Source organism: Cannabis sativa, chromosome 6 (assembly GCF_029168945.1).
Source record: "Cannabis sativa cultivar Pink pepper isolate KNU-18-1 chromosome 6, ASM2916894v1, whole genome shotgun sequence".
In the NCBI taxonomy this organism is placed as follows: Eukaryota; Viridiplantae; Streptophyta; class Magnoliopsida; order Rosales; family Cannabaceae; genus Cannabis; species Cannabis sativa.
The window spans coordinates 41,092,620-41,111,505 of NC_083606.1; the positions used below are offsets into that span (position 1 = coordinate 41,092,620).

The 18,886-nt window shown below is 33.2% G+C and overlaps 1 protein-coding gene across 1 annotated transcript; it reads right to left on the bottom strand.

Moving 5' to 3' along the window:
* Window positions 1-522: 522 nt before the first annotated feature.
* Window positions 523-6,069, bottom strand: LOC133038844 (uncharacterized). Its single transcript, XM_061117244.1, has 3 exons — window positions 4,117-6,069; window positions 2,375-3,967; window positions 523-2,251 (listed from the first exon to the last, which is right to left on the bottom strand). The coding sequence occupies exons 1-2, from the start codon at window positions 4,384-4,386 to the stop codon at window positions 3,635-3,637; spliced, it is 603 nt and encodes a 200-aa protein (XP_060973227.1). The 5' UTR covers window positions 4,387-6,069; the 3' UTR covers window positions 523-2,251; window positions 2,375-3,634.
* Window positions 6,070-18,886: the final 12,817 nt, after the last annotated feature.

Consider the following 18,886-nt stretch of genomic DNA (forward strand, 5'->3'; position numbering starts at 1 on the left):
AAGCAATTCGAGTTCCACATGGCTGAATTGGATGGATTGGACAAACGCATAAGACCTTACCTAAAAAAATCGGTTATGAGAAGTGGTCAAGAATTCATAGCCAAAACAAGAGGTATTCCACAATGACCTCAAACATATCAGAATCATCGAACGCTGCAAATTTGGCAGCAAGGGAGCTACCAATTACAACGCTGCTAGAATTCTTGAGAGCATTGGTGCAACAATGGACCCATACTAATAGGACAAAAGCACACAACACCTTCACTAAGCTATCACCAACTGGAGAAGACATACTGTTGAAAAATTACACATACTCATTGAATCTGGAGGTAAAATATTATTTATGCATTTTTTTTTTTAAAAAAAAAAAACAAACAGTAAGTAAAAGGTGTTGTTGTAGTGTTGTTTTAATAGTTTTGTATTGTTGTTGTAGGAATTACAGCTATGTTTGTTTTTTTTTTTTTGTAATAAAATTTAAAACAGGTTAAAGCAACAATAGATTACTTGTTTGAGGTAACAAGAATGAAAGAATCGTGGGAAGTAGACCTAGAAAAAAGAACATGCACGTGCAACAGGTTCCAAATAGATGAAATGCCATGCGGGCACGCAGTGGCCGTGATGAGGGAGATGAACATGGACCCGTACACCTACTGCTCAGATTACTACACAAAAAAAAAAATGGCTGGCAACTTATTCAGGGACAGTTTACCCAATAGGACACCAAAGTGAGTGGGAGGTACCGGAAGAAGTGAAGAATATTATAGTCTTGCCTCCACATGAAAGAGTAAAATCAGGAAGACCAAAAACATTAAGAAGGAAGGCTGGATGGGAAAAGGATCAACACAACAAGTGCAGCAAATGTGGTGAACTGGGGCATAACAAAAGAACATGCAGCAGAAGACGTAGAAGGGAATAAAAACAACAACAGAACAACAGTGGAAAAACAAAAGAAAACTACACATACGTTTTGAGAATGAGATATTGAGGAATTTAAATTTCTGAAATACAAAGGGAATACAGTTTTTATTTGAAAAACATTGATTACATTGGGAATTTTTGATACTTTAGATTGGATATTAAAAGATGTTGGATACTAAATTGAATATATATATGAAGTTTGTTATTGAAACAGTTTGTGTTTTTAATACTGAAATGAATATTTGTATTCAAAAAAACAGAGAAACTATAAGAAAAAAAAAACAAAAAAAGAAGGGATGTGAAATGAAAAAACTAACAACTTTAACATACCAACTTGTTTGTACATAAGAAGAATAAGAAAAAACATACAAAAATAAAGATTACATATTGTCCACACAAAACGTAAGGAAACATAACAGAACACCAATGTTTGTTTACGAAAAACAACATAAAAAACATAAAAACAACATTAAAAAACTATAAGAACAATGACAGTCTGATTGAAAAAACAAATCACTTCTTGGGAAGGCTGGGAGGGGCCTCGGATTAACTTTCAATGTTCTCAGTTTGCTTCTTCATGCCATATTGATAAAATAACACAGCCAAACGATCGCGGTGAATTTGCACATCAAAATCAGAGGATGGGATGGGTTGCCATCAATGAAATACTCAGCAAATGATGCTACAAAAACACCACAATCACTGGAAAAAAAAAACAACAAGAAAACACAAAAATAGACACTATGAGAACACTGATAAAAAACAAAGTCACATAACAAAAAAATAAAAATACAAACAACCAGTGAAAAACATTGAACACTAAACATAAAACTTACGCTGTGACCTGCTCGGGTAAACCATCAACATCAACAATAGGGAACGGTTCCATAGTGCTAAACTTAGCTTCGTTGCGAAGGCCTTTGAAGTCTAACATAGAGAAGTAATATGGTAAAATAATAGAGAAAGGCTTGCAAGCCTCTTTGGCAGCTGTCATATACCTCCCAGAACGCAATGAATTGTACAGATATATCCGCCGCTCAGCTATGTTTAGACGACCACAAATCCAATGATCCTGTAATTTTACATTGATAGGCATAACAACATGATCAACCAAATGCCAAGGAGTGGCACATAATATCTTACCACCTTGAATGTACTGGGCCACATTGTGAGAAAGAGACAACACCGATATATCGTTGTTTTTCTCAACAAACTTCTCATACAAAGTTGTTATGCTAGAACAAAAGAGGCAATCAGTTGTGGTGACTTTGATTTTCGGCTCGGCTGAGTACATTATTTTCTTACGAAGATAATAGAAAATGATGTCAATGTGCTGAACAAAAAAAAAAATAAGTAAAAAAACATTCAAACTTATAAAAAACTGACAGAACAACACTTAAAAACATTAAAAAAAAAACAATATGTAAAATAATAATAATAATAAAAAAAAACTTACAGAATTGGTAAGGAAACAATTAGGGTAGGCAAGGTTGTGAAACCACATCTTGTTGATAATGTCCTCAACACCAAAACGAAATGGCGGAAATATTGTGTCCTTACCCTTACAATACACATTAGTTGTTGTGCTAAAAAAACAAATAAAAAAATATCAAAACACAAATAAAAAAATATAAAAAATAAATGGAAAACGATAAGAGATATATAACTGTGAACACCTACAAAAATACTTACTTAGATTTATGCTTTCTAAGACTTGTATCAACCCACTTGACAAACTCAGCTTCCAATTGCGGATCGACAGGTTCACCAATCTTGTTGTCCAACGAGCACAAACCACACACATATTTAACGACCTTATACACAGAATCATCAGGAGAAACTGAGGATGAACCTGATTTAGATGCACTAGAAGCAAGCTCAATGAATGGGGATTTCAAAACAGCTCCTTTCTTCTGATCCCTCTTTTGAGGACGTAAAATAGGAGTCTCTTGAAAAACAACCATTTCAAGATCAGTCTTCTCATAAGTCTCAACAGAAGCAGGGGCATGAGTTGAGGAACCAATCTAAAAAAGATTTTTTTTAAATTTCAAATAGTACAATCAAAACACCATAAAAACAACAATAGAATACCATATAAATACAAATTACAAAGGAACAAAAACAGAAACACAAACCAAATTCTCCACAGCTTTAACAGCAGATGCAATTGTTGCATCAACATCAATGTTCTCCTCCCCACCTTGAGACTGTTCAGGCTGACAACAAAAAAAACAGTAAAAAACTATTAAAACAAACACAAAACACAGAAATCCACACAAAAAAGCACAAAAAAAATGATGTCCAAACAAGAAATACACCTGTTTGATCTCTGCAAGAGGTTCCACAGGATCAGAATTCTTGGCATCATCCACCTTGCCGGTATCATCATCCCTCGAAACAACCTCGGGGACAACAACACCCTCATCGTTACGAACATCGCCCGTGTGAGCCTCATCCTGACCAGCACCAACACCATCTCCACCCAGATCATCATCATCATCATCAGTTTCATCGTCATGATGATCATCTCCTTTGTCATCGTCGAATTTATCATCCTCGTCTTCCTCCGAAGTGGAATCTTCATCATCCTCATTTTCTGAAGTACGAAGAGCATCTTCAGACTGAGATCCATTGTGAGTAAGACCACCTTGGGATGACTGAGAACAAAAAAAAATTAAAAAATTAATTTACTGTATAAAACAACATAAAAACACTACTAAAAAAATAACAGAAAAAGTAATGACATTAAAAAAACCACCTCAATAAGAATGTCCAGCTTCTTGTTCATCTCAGCAACAGATTTCATAAGTATCCCTTGCTGGCTGACAACAACAGATAAACACTTTTTAAATTCCTCAAACTCAACTCGGGAGACATTCTCATGAGCAGATGATGAAGAAGCACCCATGAAGCCAGGTTGACCAGCAGGCTTGGAACCACCTTTAATTTTGAATTTTACAGCCTCGGGAGTAGTCTCACCAGAGAAAAAATCAGTGAGGCTCAAACTCAATCTCTCAACGGAAGTTGGAGTGATGTTTCTTAATTTTAACTAAAACAACAAAAACCAACAAAAAACAATATGCACATGAAACTGAAATTATAAAATAACAACAACAATCAAAACATAAAGTATAAATAATGTACACAAAAACAACATTAAAACAACAGTGGAAATAGTGTAAAAAACAACAGGATTACCTCTTTCAAAGACCGATCGAAAATGAGGGTGTTCATGACATCCATTTTCACCATACCCTCCTTGTCCTTGGGTAATTTAGGCCAATTCAAAATCCTTGGAATGCCAACATTTGAGTACAACGACAGTTTCCCAATAACATACGGGCAACACTCGAAAAACCAGAATTGAATAGCCAAAGCAAAACCCAATAACCTGTAATACCCACCATCCTCGTCACTACGAACTACCCTCTTATAACCAGAATCTATCTTACCCTTCAAAGAATGCATAGTGATATCAAAACAATGCTTGCCCCAACCAAATTCATTATATCGACCACTATCGACAACATCTATTTCCTCATACGAAACAACTTTACCAGGGGGACCACCTAAAAAATAACACTGCACAAAATACAATACAGCCAACTTGACTGCAAGATCGTCGTTATCCTTAAGATTGTCAGCAATAAAAGCAGTCTGAATAGCACCCTTGGTAATTTTTTTGTACCCCTTAAAACAATGTTTGACCAATTCATTATGATCTTGCTTAAACTGATTAAAATCAGAATCAACATGACAATCTAACCCCGTGACCAACGCAAACTCTTCGATACTAAACCTAAGATATTTCCCTTGGACACAAACCCAAAACTCCAACCCATTAGGCTGCTGAACCTCCCTCAACAGCAAACAATGAAGCAATTGGTAATGAATTATGTACTCCAGAATCCGAAGAAAATAACCAAACACAGATTTTGAAAAAAATTCCAATTGGCTTTCAGTTAGAATTCTCTTAATGTCTCCAAGTACAGAGTAATACCCAGATGTTACTACTCTAGAATGATAGAATTGAGATCGGGTGTACTTGCATTCCCAATCCTAAAAAACAGAACAAAAAAAAACACTGATAAAACACCATAAAACACTACGAAAATAACAACAACAAAAACACAATAAAAAAAAACATAGAACAGAATGCATAACATGACAAACCTCAACAATCCTATTAACAGGAATTTCTTCAGAAAAACCTGATGATGGCAACACCTTTACAGGGGATTTACCCTTGCCCTAAAATAAAACAAAACAACACCAACAAAACAACAAATAAAAAATTAACAAAAACACATAAATAAATCAAACAAGATATATAAAATCATTACAAATACAGAGACAAAAACAAACAAATACCCAGATATATGAACTTCAAAAATCGAATTTAACAAAAAAAAACAAAAAACCTCCAAAATAACAACAGATAAATAGTAAAATACCTTAACAGAAACAGGCGACTTAAGAAATTCAGAATCCAACTCAAAATTTGAGTCTGAATTTTCAACAACAGTTCGAGGTCTTTTTCCTCGAGTGTTCTTCGAAGGTCCAGCAATGGTTTTTCTTTTAACAGAAGGGGAAGTGGGGCTAGGAGGGTTCTCTTTCAGATTTTTTTTACCCATTTTTGATTTGGGTCTGGTTTTCTGCGATTGTTTTGTGGGTTTTGTAACTTTAGCCGGAGATGGTGATGAACGAGTAACGGCCATTATCAGGAACTATGAAGGTATTTATAGACAAAAATAATAAAAATGGGAGGGAAAATGAGAGGGAAGTTTAAGAAAGTGGGATGGGATTGGAAATTTTTTAAAATGAAAAAACCACCCACTACTACAACCGTATAAGAAAACTGAAAATGGGGAAGAAGATGAACAGTTGAGGGGAGAGAGATTTACAATTACAAATTTTATATTCGAAAATAATAAAAAAAATAAAAGAAAAATACAAAAGTACAATCGCTTTTGATAAGCACACATAACCGTCAAATCAAACAATTAAAAATAATTTTTTTTAAAAAAAAAAAACGTGGCAAAACCCTATCGTGACAAGTGGCAATGACCAGCCCCTTACATAATAAAGTTTCAAGGCAGTAAACTGCCAAAAAAAAAAACAGTATAAAAGTTGTTTCCAGCGTGTCACAGTATAAATGAAATAAAATGGGAAAAATCAGTAGTGGGTGTAAATTTCCCTATAGGAAGCTCATTTAAGTTTTACTAAGTAAATGGACTAGGTTGCTATAATAAATTTTGACATAAGTAATTTTATTTAGGCCCAATTAGATTTGGGCTTATTCAATGAATAACAATTGTTTATTTAAAGGTTAAATTCCTCTCTTTTGGGCCTTGTGTGAGAGTTGGGGGCCAATAGAAGTGGGTACGACATACTGAACCCAGCTCCCCCTCACATGAACTACCCCAATTGTGAAGGCTCATTTGCCTTATTTAAATAATTGTATTATGTTAATTATATTAGTCTAACCTAATTAAAATTGAATTAGCAACATAATTAATTTTTAAAATGTATGAAATTTATTTTTCATTTAATATTTTAAAGTTAATTTTAGAAAAACACTTTGTTAATGATATATATTCTAGATAGTTATTACTAGTACTAATCATATTTCTAATATTTAATTAGGAAAATATCATAGATTGTGAAATTAATTTTTTAATAATTAATTTTGGTACAATCTAAGTTAAGTATATTTTTCCTAGTATTAAATTAGAATTAATAATTAAGTCTCCTCTATACTTAATTATTTATTTCTTGAATTTAATACATTTAATTAAATTGAAAATTAATATTTAAGTTGATTTTCATCATGATACTTAAATATTATTATTTTTATGTTATTTAATTAAAATTGAAAATTATTTTAAGTTTGAAATCTTATTTCATAATAACTTAAATTTGAATAATTTTCAAAATATATTTTATTTTATTTTATTAATCTTTTTCCCACATATTTTAAAATTGCATTTCTTAAATGCAGAAATTTCGAATTTTATTTGAAAAATAGATTAAAGTGGAAAATTATTTATTTTAATTTTGGACCAACTTAAATCAATGATTTTTTCATTTAATGATCAATTAAAATAAACGAAGTAAAATATATTTAATTAGAAAATAAATTAATTAGTCAATGAAAGTCTAGATAGACATTATCTGTTTTGCTTGAAGTATTTTTCTAGTGTATTTAATTAAATAGAAAATTAATATTTAAGTTGATTTTCATCATGATACTTAAATATTTGAAATTTTTCTTTAATATTTAATTAAATAGGAAAATTATATTTTTTGTTGTAAATTAATTTTATTAATTAATTTTGGGCCAACATAAAATTAGAATATTTTTTCCAGGATTTATTTTAACAAGCAATTTCAAATATTTTATTCTTAAATACTTCAATTTTCGAAATGCAATATATATTTATAGAAAATTTTGAGTTGTAAATTAATTTAAATTAATTTTGAAACAACTTAAATTGAAAAAAAATTCTAAATATTTATTGGAAATTGTTACTAAGATGGAAATAATTCATGTTATTTTCATATCCATCTAAGTAAAATTTATAAATATTAAATTAAAATTTATATTTAGAATTTTTCATTCTAAATTGGAAATTTTAATTAAATAAATACATATTTAAAATAAATTGATTAAAATAAATATTAGAAGAAAATACACTTTAAATAATGAGTTTATTATTAGGACATTCGATCTCCATTGTTGGTTTTACATAGCTTTTGTTTTAGTGAGTAATCCTCCCTAATGGAGGAACGTTCATTAGGAAGTTAGCACCGTAATCTCGAAAGATAAGTATATTTGTAAGTGTTTTATATGGTATTGATCACCCTAACGGTGGCGACTGTATTTGACTTACAAAATATGAAACAATGGTGGAAGTGTTGGGTTTTCTGCCCTAAATAAATATCCAATTCAATGTAATCCATTTTATTCAACATCAATAAAGAAACAGAAGTATTTTTCATTCAATTGTGTATGTTTTGGTTCTTGTTATCAATTGCTTGTCTATTTGATTTATAAATTCATCTGAAACCCTTTTCACATACTTGATCCTGTTTATTGTGTTGTCAACACATTGGAAAGTAAACATGACTATGTGAATAAAGATTCCTAGATTTATCAGAACATGGGATTTTACTGATATGACAATCTACAACAGAGTTTACTTGCATTTGGAGAAATGCTATGTTCTTTCCAGAGCATTGGTTAAAGTAAAGCTCAGGTTGGGTGCATGGAGTATGCATCGGAAGGGACCGATATTAAACTTTGACATAGATTTTATTAAACTTACTGTAATATCTATTCAAGTCAATATCGCCTAGTTGATCCTAGATCAAATGATCTTAATCCTGATATGATTAGGTTCAATCTCAAGAGTGTTATTCGTGTTCTTTGATTTGTTAGTTAAGCCTACTTTTGGGTCAGGGTGATACGTACAGTTTGGGAACACGGTAGTGCAATTGAGTGGGAGCGCTAACATAAATATGGAATCTATAGCTTCTATCTGGGGAATAGAAGGTAAAGGATGATTTCCTTCGAGCTTGACCAAACGAAAATAAATGGATGAGTACTCATTTCACATAGCTGAAATATCATTTATACGACGTTAAGTGTTTTAAGGATAAAATACATTGTAGGGTGTTACGGTAATCTAATCCATTTGCAGTGTAGATCATTAATATAGAGGATCATTGATCAAATTAGGATTATAACAATGGATAACTAATGACGTGTCTATATGGTGGAACATATAGAGGTTCTATATACTGAGAGTGCAATTCTAAGTTCTATGCGTGGATTCAACGAAGAATTAATAAGTCAGTGAATTTAAGTTATAAGTTCTTGATCTGCTTATTGGAAGCTCGGTTATATAGACCCATGGTCCCCCCACTAGTTGAGATAATATTACTTGTAAGACTCATTTAATTGGTTTTGATTAATCAATTATAATTCTCAAATTATACTATGTCTATTTGTGAATTTTTCACTAAGTAAGGGTGAAATTGTAAAGAAAGAGTTTTTAGGGCATATTTGTTAATTAAGATACTTTGTATGGTTCAATTAATAAATATGATAAATGACAATATTATTTAATAATTATTTATAGTTATTAAATAGTTAGAATTGGCATTTAAATGGTTGAATTTGAAAATTGGCGTTTTTGAGAAAATGAGATGCAGAAATGATAAAACAGCAAAATTGCAAAAAGTGAGGCCCAGATCCATATAGCCTTGGCTGGCCACTTTAATAGGGTTTATCATCTGATATTTTCATTATTTTAATGCCAAATAATTCAGGCCTAACCCTATCTGGTATGCTATAAATAGATAGTGAAGGCTTCAGGAAATATACACTTCACATCTTGTTTCCTTCAGAGAAAAACCTAAGCCTTCTCTCTCAAAACCTGGCCGCCACCTTCACCCTCTTCTTCTTCCTTGAATAATTTCGAACCTCTTAGTGATAGAGTAGTGCCCACACACAGCAAGTGATACCTCAATCATAGTGAGGAAGATCGTGAAGAAAGACATTCAACAAGAAGGAGATTCAACGCTAAAGAAAGGTGAGAAAGAGATCCAGGTTCAGATCTTGATAATACTCTGCGACAAAAAGGATACAAGGGTTAGAGATCTGAATGGAAGGAGACATATTATTTCGCTGCACCCAATGTAAGGTTTCTCATACTTTATATGTGTTTAATTTTATAATCGTTTTAGAAGTTCATATTTAGGGTGTTAATCAACATACTTGTGAGTAGATCTAAGATCCTGGTAAAATAATTTCCAACAGGAAGCTCATAAGATAGAATAGCCTTGACTCTCGCCTAAACGGGACAACGCTGGATTCCAATCTTGATCGAATAAAAGGTTGCTAGATTGTTTATCATTTTAGATGAGCTGACAACTCTATTCAATGGATGGTATCACTGACTCTCGCCTAAACAGGACACTGATATCAGTTTGTTGAAGACCATGGAAATTATTTAGGATTGTATGTTTTAGTATTTTCACTTGTCATTCCTACTTGCTATGTGTTTAATAATTTCTGAATTGTGTATGAATTCATATTGAACCATGTTATTTTCTGTTATTAACTTGTAGTTTAATTTCGAATCTTCATTGTTGGTCTAACTTGGTTTGTTGTTCTAATGAGATAAATCTTTAATGGATTGTCAACATTAGACAAACATAATAGTGTTAGATCTCGAAAGATAAATATTATAAGTGCAACATCTAGCTGTTCATTTCGAATTAGCTCAATAACATATCATTGGATTAGTATTTACAATATTAAACAAAAAGATTGTATAAATAAGATTACTTTGACTCTCGCTAATCGGAGCATCGTTGGATTCTTATTTAAATACGAAATTATTCTAATTCCTCTTAGCTTATTCATTTCGAATTAGCTCAATAACATATCATTGGATGAATGGTCTATAAATCATTTCATGTCATTCTATTTTCTCTTAAGAAATTTAATGACGCATATGATTATATTCTCGAAATTCTATCCCAAAATGATATAAATCCTCAATCTTAAAAATCTCCTACTTGTATGGGAAAATCAGACTTAAAGTTAAATTAGTAGTGGTGGTCCAAGAAAGAATTACTCATTATACAGTTACACTTTCACAAGTGTTTAATAACCATTTTCTATCAATAAATTCAAACTGTATGTCAATATGAATATGAGTTTAGCATTCTGTGACTAGGATCCACTTGCACTATTCTAAGAACTCTTTGACGTAGCTAAACCTAAGTCATCAAAAGACAGAACCATATTTTCTAAATCTATGGCATTTGTATCTTGTTCATAGTGGTTTTGACAAGATCAATCTCTGCAAAGAGTTAATATGCCTATATCCACTAAAAGTAAGTTCATCTCATTCGCAGATGGATGTACATTCAGGGGTGGATATGAGTTTTTCGTTGTATTCTTAAAACGATCACTCTAGATTATACCTTATGCCAAGAAATTTGAAATGTTTGAAAAATTTCATGAATTTCTAGCAATGGTGAAAAATAATTAAGGTAAGTGGTTAAAGATCTTGCGAACTGATAGGGTGGAGAATTAGTTAGTAGATATGCAGTTCAAAGATCATTAATTTGATTTTTGAATTATATCCAAACTTACCTCCCCAGAAATTTCGTTTTGCATATTAATGATTAGTTACTAGTCGTTGCCTAAATCCTTCTATGGTAATTATTACGAAAATTATGTTTATTACGCAAGTGTACGTATCAAGTAGTATCTCACGCAAGTGAGGTCGAACCACAGGGAATTGGATTAAGTACTACTAAACTATACTTATGATTCTATTTGGTAAAATAATAAGTTTGCAATTTGAAAGTAAATAACTCAGAAAATTAAAAAGAAAATAAACGAAGATTAATCAAGATGAGAGATTAGGGAGGTGAATCCTGTTGATAAGCTACCTATGTCAATACCTAATTGCTATCCTTATCTCAATATGAAAGACAGATTATAAATTAACCTAACTCTTTTCAGATCTTTTAGGTTCTAAATAATATGTTCTCTAGTTAACTTCTTAATTAGATCAACACAAAATCAGCACTAAGCAATAATCTATTAGTCACTAAGACTATGTAAATACTTTCGTTTCACATCAAAACCTAGACTATCCAAATTTTAGCATTCCCAATTCTCACTTTTCAGATTTCGAATTAGGATCATAGAACATGTAAAAGGTGATCAAGCTTGCACATGAAATTAAACACAAATAAAGATAGTATTCACACATAAGATGAAGGAATGGCAATTATTTATTAACTAGGCATAAACTTAAACAACAATCATCATCCTCCCTCATTGGAAAATTTAGTTCATAATAACTCTAAAAACATCTATGATTAATTCAGAAATAAAAACAAACATAAAGAAGAATAAAAAGGGTAAAAGAAAGAAACTAGAAGGTGGTATCGCTCCGGGTCTTCAAGATAGCTTCCTCTCCACTTGCCTCCACTATTAGGTCTGTTTTTGCTTCCTTCTGACCTTCAATGTCGTATTCCTTATATAGGGATGAGTGGTGTGCCTCCAATTGAGTGAAAAATCAAAATTAGGTCAAATCTGCGATTTCCGTACCTAGTCGCGACTAGCATTTAAGCTGGTCGCGACTACAGGCAAAACTCGAAAAACCGAGTTTCTGCCAAACTCACGAAGTCGCAACCAGGGTCGCGACCAGGAAAAAGGGTCGCGACCTGGCTCTCTGGAGGTCGCGACTACTGATGCTTCTGGAACCGAATTTTCCAATTTTTTCCAAGTTTGTCCCAGTTTTTTGCCATTTGACTGAATTCGAACTCTAACACCCCGGGAACCTAAAATAATGAAAATCAAGCGTAAAACTGCTCCAAAAGACACCAATAGACGAGATAATGCTAACTTTAAAGACCCGAAATATAGGTTAATTATAACCTAACAAAATCCCCCAAACTAGATTCTTACTCGCCCCCGAGTAAGATAAAAAAACTAACTACGCTATCAGATAATCACTACGCTGCTGACTCATGCTCTGTTTTCTTCCTTGCATAAACTAGAATTTTGATCCTACTAACTCTAACAATTAACTCGGATGCTCAATTAATAACACTATGTACAACTGCAACAATCTACTCAAATATGAAACATCGTTATAAAAGTTTTACTCTTTCCATTAGTTCCACAGCCCGATAACTCATAAGCTTGCATGTTTACCTTTCTCCACTAATGTTGACAGTATTCTTTGGAATCATTAGGTCTTTTCAAGGCTTAGGTAATATGGCTCAGATATTCAGGGGTAGGCAAGAGACAATTTTTGGCTCAAGATATCATAAGCACACAAACAGAACCCCCAAGCTTTTTACTTTTCTTTTTCTAAAACCCCATACTGTTCCCAAGTTTACCAAGATTGAGAGAAGATATATTTCTTTATTTTCCAACATCACTAAAATCATATTCTTTACTTTTTTTTTCTCAATGCTTTGTTTTTTTTCTTTTTTGTTTTCAGTGACATTGAATTACACAATTTTTTTCTCTTCTTTAATCTCAATCTTACACAAATTTTTCTCCCTCTCACTATTTCGTCACACTAAATGTTTCTTTTCCCCCAAACTAATCATATAGCTTATGATATCATGGATAATCATGGTGAAGAAAAATCAATAGTATGGTTAAAAATTTTCGGATCAATGGGTGAAAAACATAACGGGTTTAGGCTCAATAGGGTTAACTAGGGATAAACATTATTATGGTAGGCTTGAAAGGCTCAAACTATCCAGCAAATGCCTAAGTCATATTCCAATTGAACACTATCAAGGATTTCGCCTCAAAAGAATAAACATGCGAGTTCTAAGCTATCCTGTCAATCTTACCACAAACCATAGTAAAACAGTTATAACAATTTTCACAACTTGAGTATTTGCAGAAAAACACAGGTTTCTAAGCATCCAAACTAATCCAAAGAGTTAACAGAATCAAGCACACAGTTATTTTACAATTTCAGATCACATTACACTAATCAGCAGTATACAACTATCCTCTAGCTTATTGCCATTTCTTAACTAAAACAAAAAAAAACTAAAACAGAAAATTAAAATGTAAAAAAATTTTAAAAAAATTTAAATCTCTCCCCCCAAACTAAATATGACATTGTCCCCAATGTGACATTAAAGAAAAAGGAAAAGAAACTTACCTGAGCGCCACATCAACAAGCGGTTGACGCCCGTAATAAGCATCATGTTGGACAACTTGAAAGTTGTTTTTAAAAATGCCCTCAAGCTTGGCATGTAATGAGTTTGAACCAAAAGCCACACCAACAACACAAGACTTTCGATGATGAGCTTGGGGAGAAGCCTTTCGTAGCTCGTACAGGATATAATATGGTGTTGATGAAATATATGGATCCATTGGTGGTTTGTTTGTCAATATCATTCATGCAGTTGAATTAATGATGTCATGTTCTTCCTCATCCTCCAATGTCACAGTTTCAACACTTTCATCTAACAACCCTTCTTCTTGTTGCTCACTCTCTACTTGGCTATCCATACCCTCACTTGTGATTTCATATTCAATGATTTCCTCTTCACAAGGATCTTGATCTTCAACTGTAGGCTCATTATCTTCCTTGTATTCAAATAATGACCCTTCTTCATTATACCAACAACTCTCATAACTTTCATCATTGGAGTTATTACATTCTGAATCATGAGTCATTGAATTATCACATAAAGATCTCACCATATCAGTTAAGCGATTAATCTCTCCTGGAAGTGATTGTAGAAGTGATAGTAGTTGCTCCTCTTTTTCAGTTTGTTGGGATGAATTTGGGCAATAAGGTGGGTATTGGTGACTCCAACCCTGAAGTGATGGATTCCAATGGCAATCGTAATCAAAATCTGCCATATCATTCAACAGATTTATTACATCATAGCCTCTCATTAATAAAGGTGCTCCAGTTGCCTCTGCTCCATAATCAACCCAGCTTCTTGTTTCATCGTTAAGTCCATTATACAAGAGCCATGTAAAACATCTACTTGAGAAAGTGGGATAACATCTCTCTCCAAGCTCTTTAAATCTCCTCCAAGCAGAGTAGAATGGTTCATTGTGTTGTTGGACAAAATCCTCAAGATATAGCATATGGATTTATCTTGCAGTTCAAACTCATAAGTAAAACATTAGTAAAATAAAAAAAATATAACTAAATTAGTACTAAAAAGATAAAAAATTGAAACAACAAAATTAATACTAAAACTAAAAAGAAAAACCAAATTAGAACAAAATTTAATTTTTAATAATATTACAAAATTTAATCTAAAAGAAACAGATTAGAAATAAGCAAAAGAATTAACCAAAGTAGAAGTTAGTATAATTTTATGTAATATTAATCTTTAAACAATTCCCCGGCAACGGCGCCAAAAACTTGTTACGAAAATTATGTTTATTACACAAGTGTACGTATCAAGTAGTATCTCACGCAAGTGAGGTCGAACCACAGGGAATTGGATTAAGTACTACTAAACTATACTTATGATTATATTTGGTAAAATAATAAGTTTGCAATTTGAAAGTAAATAACTCAGAAAATTAAAGAGAAAATAAACGAAGATTAATCAAGATGAGAGATTAGGGAGGTGAATCCTGTTGATAAGCTACCTATGTCAATACCTAATTGCTATCCTTATCTCAATGTGAAAGACAGATTATAAATTAACCTAACTCTTTTCAGATCTTTTAGGTTCTAAATAATATGTTCTCTAATTAACTTCTTAATTAGATCAACACAAAATCAGCATTAAGCAATAATCTATTAGTCACTAAGGCTATGTAAATACTTTCGTTTCACATCAAAACCTAGACTATCCAAATTTTAGCATTCCCAATTCTCACTTTTCAGATTTCGAATTAGGATCATAGAACATGTAAAAGGTGATCAAGCTTGCACATGAAATTAAACACAAATAAAGATAGTATTCACACATAAGATGAAGGAATGGCAATTATTTATTAACTAGGCATAAACTTAAAGAACAATCATCATCCTCCCTTATTGGGAAATTTAGTTCATAATAACTCTAAAAATATCCATGATTAATTCAGAAATAAAAACAAACATAAAGAAGAATAAAAAGGGTAAAAGAAAGAAACTAGAAGGTGGTATCGCTCCGGGTCTTCAAGATAGCTTCCTCTCCACTTGCCTCCACTATTAGGTCTGTTTTTGCTTCCTTCTGACCTTCAATGTCGTATTCCTTATATAGGGATGAGTGGTGTGCCTCCAATTGAGTGAAAAATCAAAATTAGGTCAAATCTGCGATTTCCGTACCTAGTCGCGACTAGCATTTAAGCTGGTCGCGACTACAGGCAAAACTCGAAAAACCGTGTTTCTGCCGAACTCACGAAGTCGCGACCAGGGTCGCGACCAGGAAAAAGGGTCGCGACCTGGCTCTCTGGAGGTCGCGACTACTGATGCTTCTGGAACCGAATTTTCCAATTTTTTCCAAGTTTGTCCCAGTTTTTCGCCATTTGACTGAATTCGAACTCTAACACCCCGGGAACCTGAAATAATGAAAATCAAGCGTAAAACTGCTCCAAAAGACACCAATAGACGAGATAATGCTAACTTTAAAGACCCGAAATATAGGTTAATTATAACCTAACAGTAATACTATTTCAGAATGATGCAATGGTTGAGTACTTAGTGTAAACCATTACTAGATTATACTATTTCAGGTATAATACTATTTTCGTTAATAAGTCTATTCAATGGACTTAACAAGACTTCCTGGTCCTAGTATTATAGGTTTGAGTTTATCTAAACCAATGGCTTGTGGTATACCTGGTAATTACTTACTCTAATGCAAGCAACTTACTTTAGTAAGATGCTAAAGCATTTTCTTTCTAATGGCAATCTATAGAAGCTTCTCGACTTCTAGGCATAGATTTTATTTATCTAAGGAAAAGTCTCAACTATTCCAAAAAACATAAAGCCATGAAAGAATTTCTTAAATCAACAGTGAGAGGTCTCAGATATGATTTAGTATGCCTTGGACTAGACACCTGCTGTTGAGTGGGAGTAATGAGTAGGTATCAGATTAATCCAGGAGAGGAATATTGGAACAATCAAGTAAATCTTAAGATTAATAAGAGGAACTATATGTTAGTCTATAAGAGTGTGTTTAAAACTCTTAGACTACACCACATCAGATTTCGAGACTTGCCTTTGTGCTAGAAATTCTGCTGATAAGATGGTGATTACTTTGGTGGTGGAGTAGTGATTTTGGAGAAGTGTAAAAACCTATCTGAAGTATCTAGGTCTACCAGAGAGAGACTGAATGTTAAAGTTGCAGGAAAGGTATTTATTCAGTCTAAGGAAAGTTCTATACATTTGTGGCACCGTTCCAACTTGTCTTAACTATTAGTGTTATTTCCTGATTAACCAAAAGTAGTTGCCAAAAGTATAGAATCCAGTATCCCAAGAGAGTAGACATATAGAGAGGAATTTCACAATATCAAGGAATTTGTGATTAAGGAAGAGTAATGGTGGATAAAAGGTTGTGTTTAATTCAACCTGTCAGATCCTATTACGAGGAATATACTACTACTACACTTGATTTGTATATCAAGGTATTGAGATTATTTGAAATGCACATTTTGTTTTATATTAGTACAAGTGGGAGTTTGTTGGGTTTTATGCCCTAAATAAATCTCATTTCAATATAATCAGATTTATTAGTTAATAAAAATCAGAAATAACATTTTATGTTGCATGGTTCACATGATTTATTTCATGATTATATGTATATAATGTATGAATTCTATTTAAGTCCAGAACATATGAATTTGTTAATGATTATAGTGTTGTCAGCACAGTGGAATATAATCTTCATTATATGTTCGAAAGTTTATTCCCTGATTTGTCAGTTCACTGGATTTAGACTGACATGATAATCAGCGATTGGTATTCTTACACCTTGGATAAGTGGTATGTCCTTTCCAAGGCATTGGCAAAGTTTACCAGTATCAGATGTATGGAGTATACATTGGAAGGGATCGATATTGAAGCTTGATTAGATATATTAAATTTACCGTAATATCTATTCAATTCAATATCACCCGTTGATCCTAGATCAAATGATCTTAATCCTGATATGTTTAGGTTCGATCTCAAGAGTATTATACATGTTCTTTGAATTGTTAGTTAATCATACTTTTGGGTCAGGGTGATACGTACATTTTGGGAACATGATAGTACAATTGAGTGGGAGCGCTAACATAAATATGGAATCTATATCTTCTATCTGACAAATAGAGAGTAAAGGATGATTTCCTTCGAGCTTGACCAAACGAAAATAAATAGTGGAGTACTCATTTCACTTAGCTGAAATATCATTTATACGGGGTTAAGTGTTCTGTGCATTCTACCACAAAGTCTGCCAAGGCTTGGCCTTTGATTGCTGTTCGGGGTTGGAAAGTGATTTCGTACTGGCCCCACTCTACTGCCCACTTGAGTAGCCGTCCAGAAGCGTCTGGCTTTTGCAGTATTTGGCGTAATGGCTGGTCAGTGTATACCCAAACAGGACGAGCTTGAAAATAAGGCCTCAACTTCCTTGTTGCTAGAATAAGGCAGTAAGCGAGTTTTTCTATCAACGGGTATCGGCCCTCGGCCTCAATGAGTCTTTTACTGATGTAATAGACTAGGTGTTGTATGTTGTTCTCTTCTCTGATTAGCACGGCACTCACAGCATGTTTGGTGACAGCTAAGTATATTCCCAGTTCTTCTCCATCCAAAGGTTTTTAGAGTACGGGAGGTTTTGCAAGTTGTGCTTTTAGCTCTTGGAAAGCTTTTTCGCACTCCTCCGTCCACTTGAACTGCTTGTTTCCTCGCAGGATGTTAAAGAATGGGACACACTTATCTGTTGATTTTGAAACAAATCTGCTGAGCGCGGCAATCCGACCAGTTAAGCTTTGCACTTCTTTGGTTTTTGTTGGCGAGTTCATATCCAAGAGAGCTTGAATCTTCTCTAGATTAGCTTCAATTCCTCGGGCATTGACGATGAAGCCTAGAAACTTTCCCGAGCTGAATTTAAAGGAACACTTTAAGGGATTTAGTTGCATATTGTACTTTCTGAGGACTTTGAAGCATTCGTCCAGGTCATCTATGTGCCCCCCAGCCTTTCTGGATTTGGCGAGCATATCATCCACGTACACTTCCATATTTCGCCTGATTTGGTCTTTAAACATTTTTTTTACCAATCTTTGGTTTGTAGCTCCACCATTTTTTAGACCAAACGGCTTTACTTTGTAGCAATAAAGACCCATATTTGTTCGAAAACTTGTATGTTCCTTGTATAGTGGATGCATTTTGATTTGATTGTAGCCTGAGTAATCGTCCATGAAGCTTAATATTTCATGCCCTACTGTTGCATCTACGAGCTGATG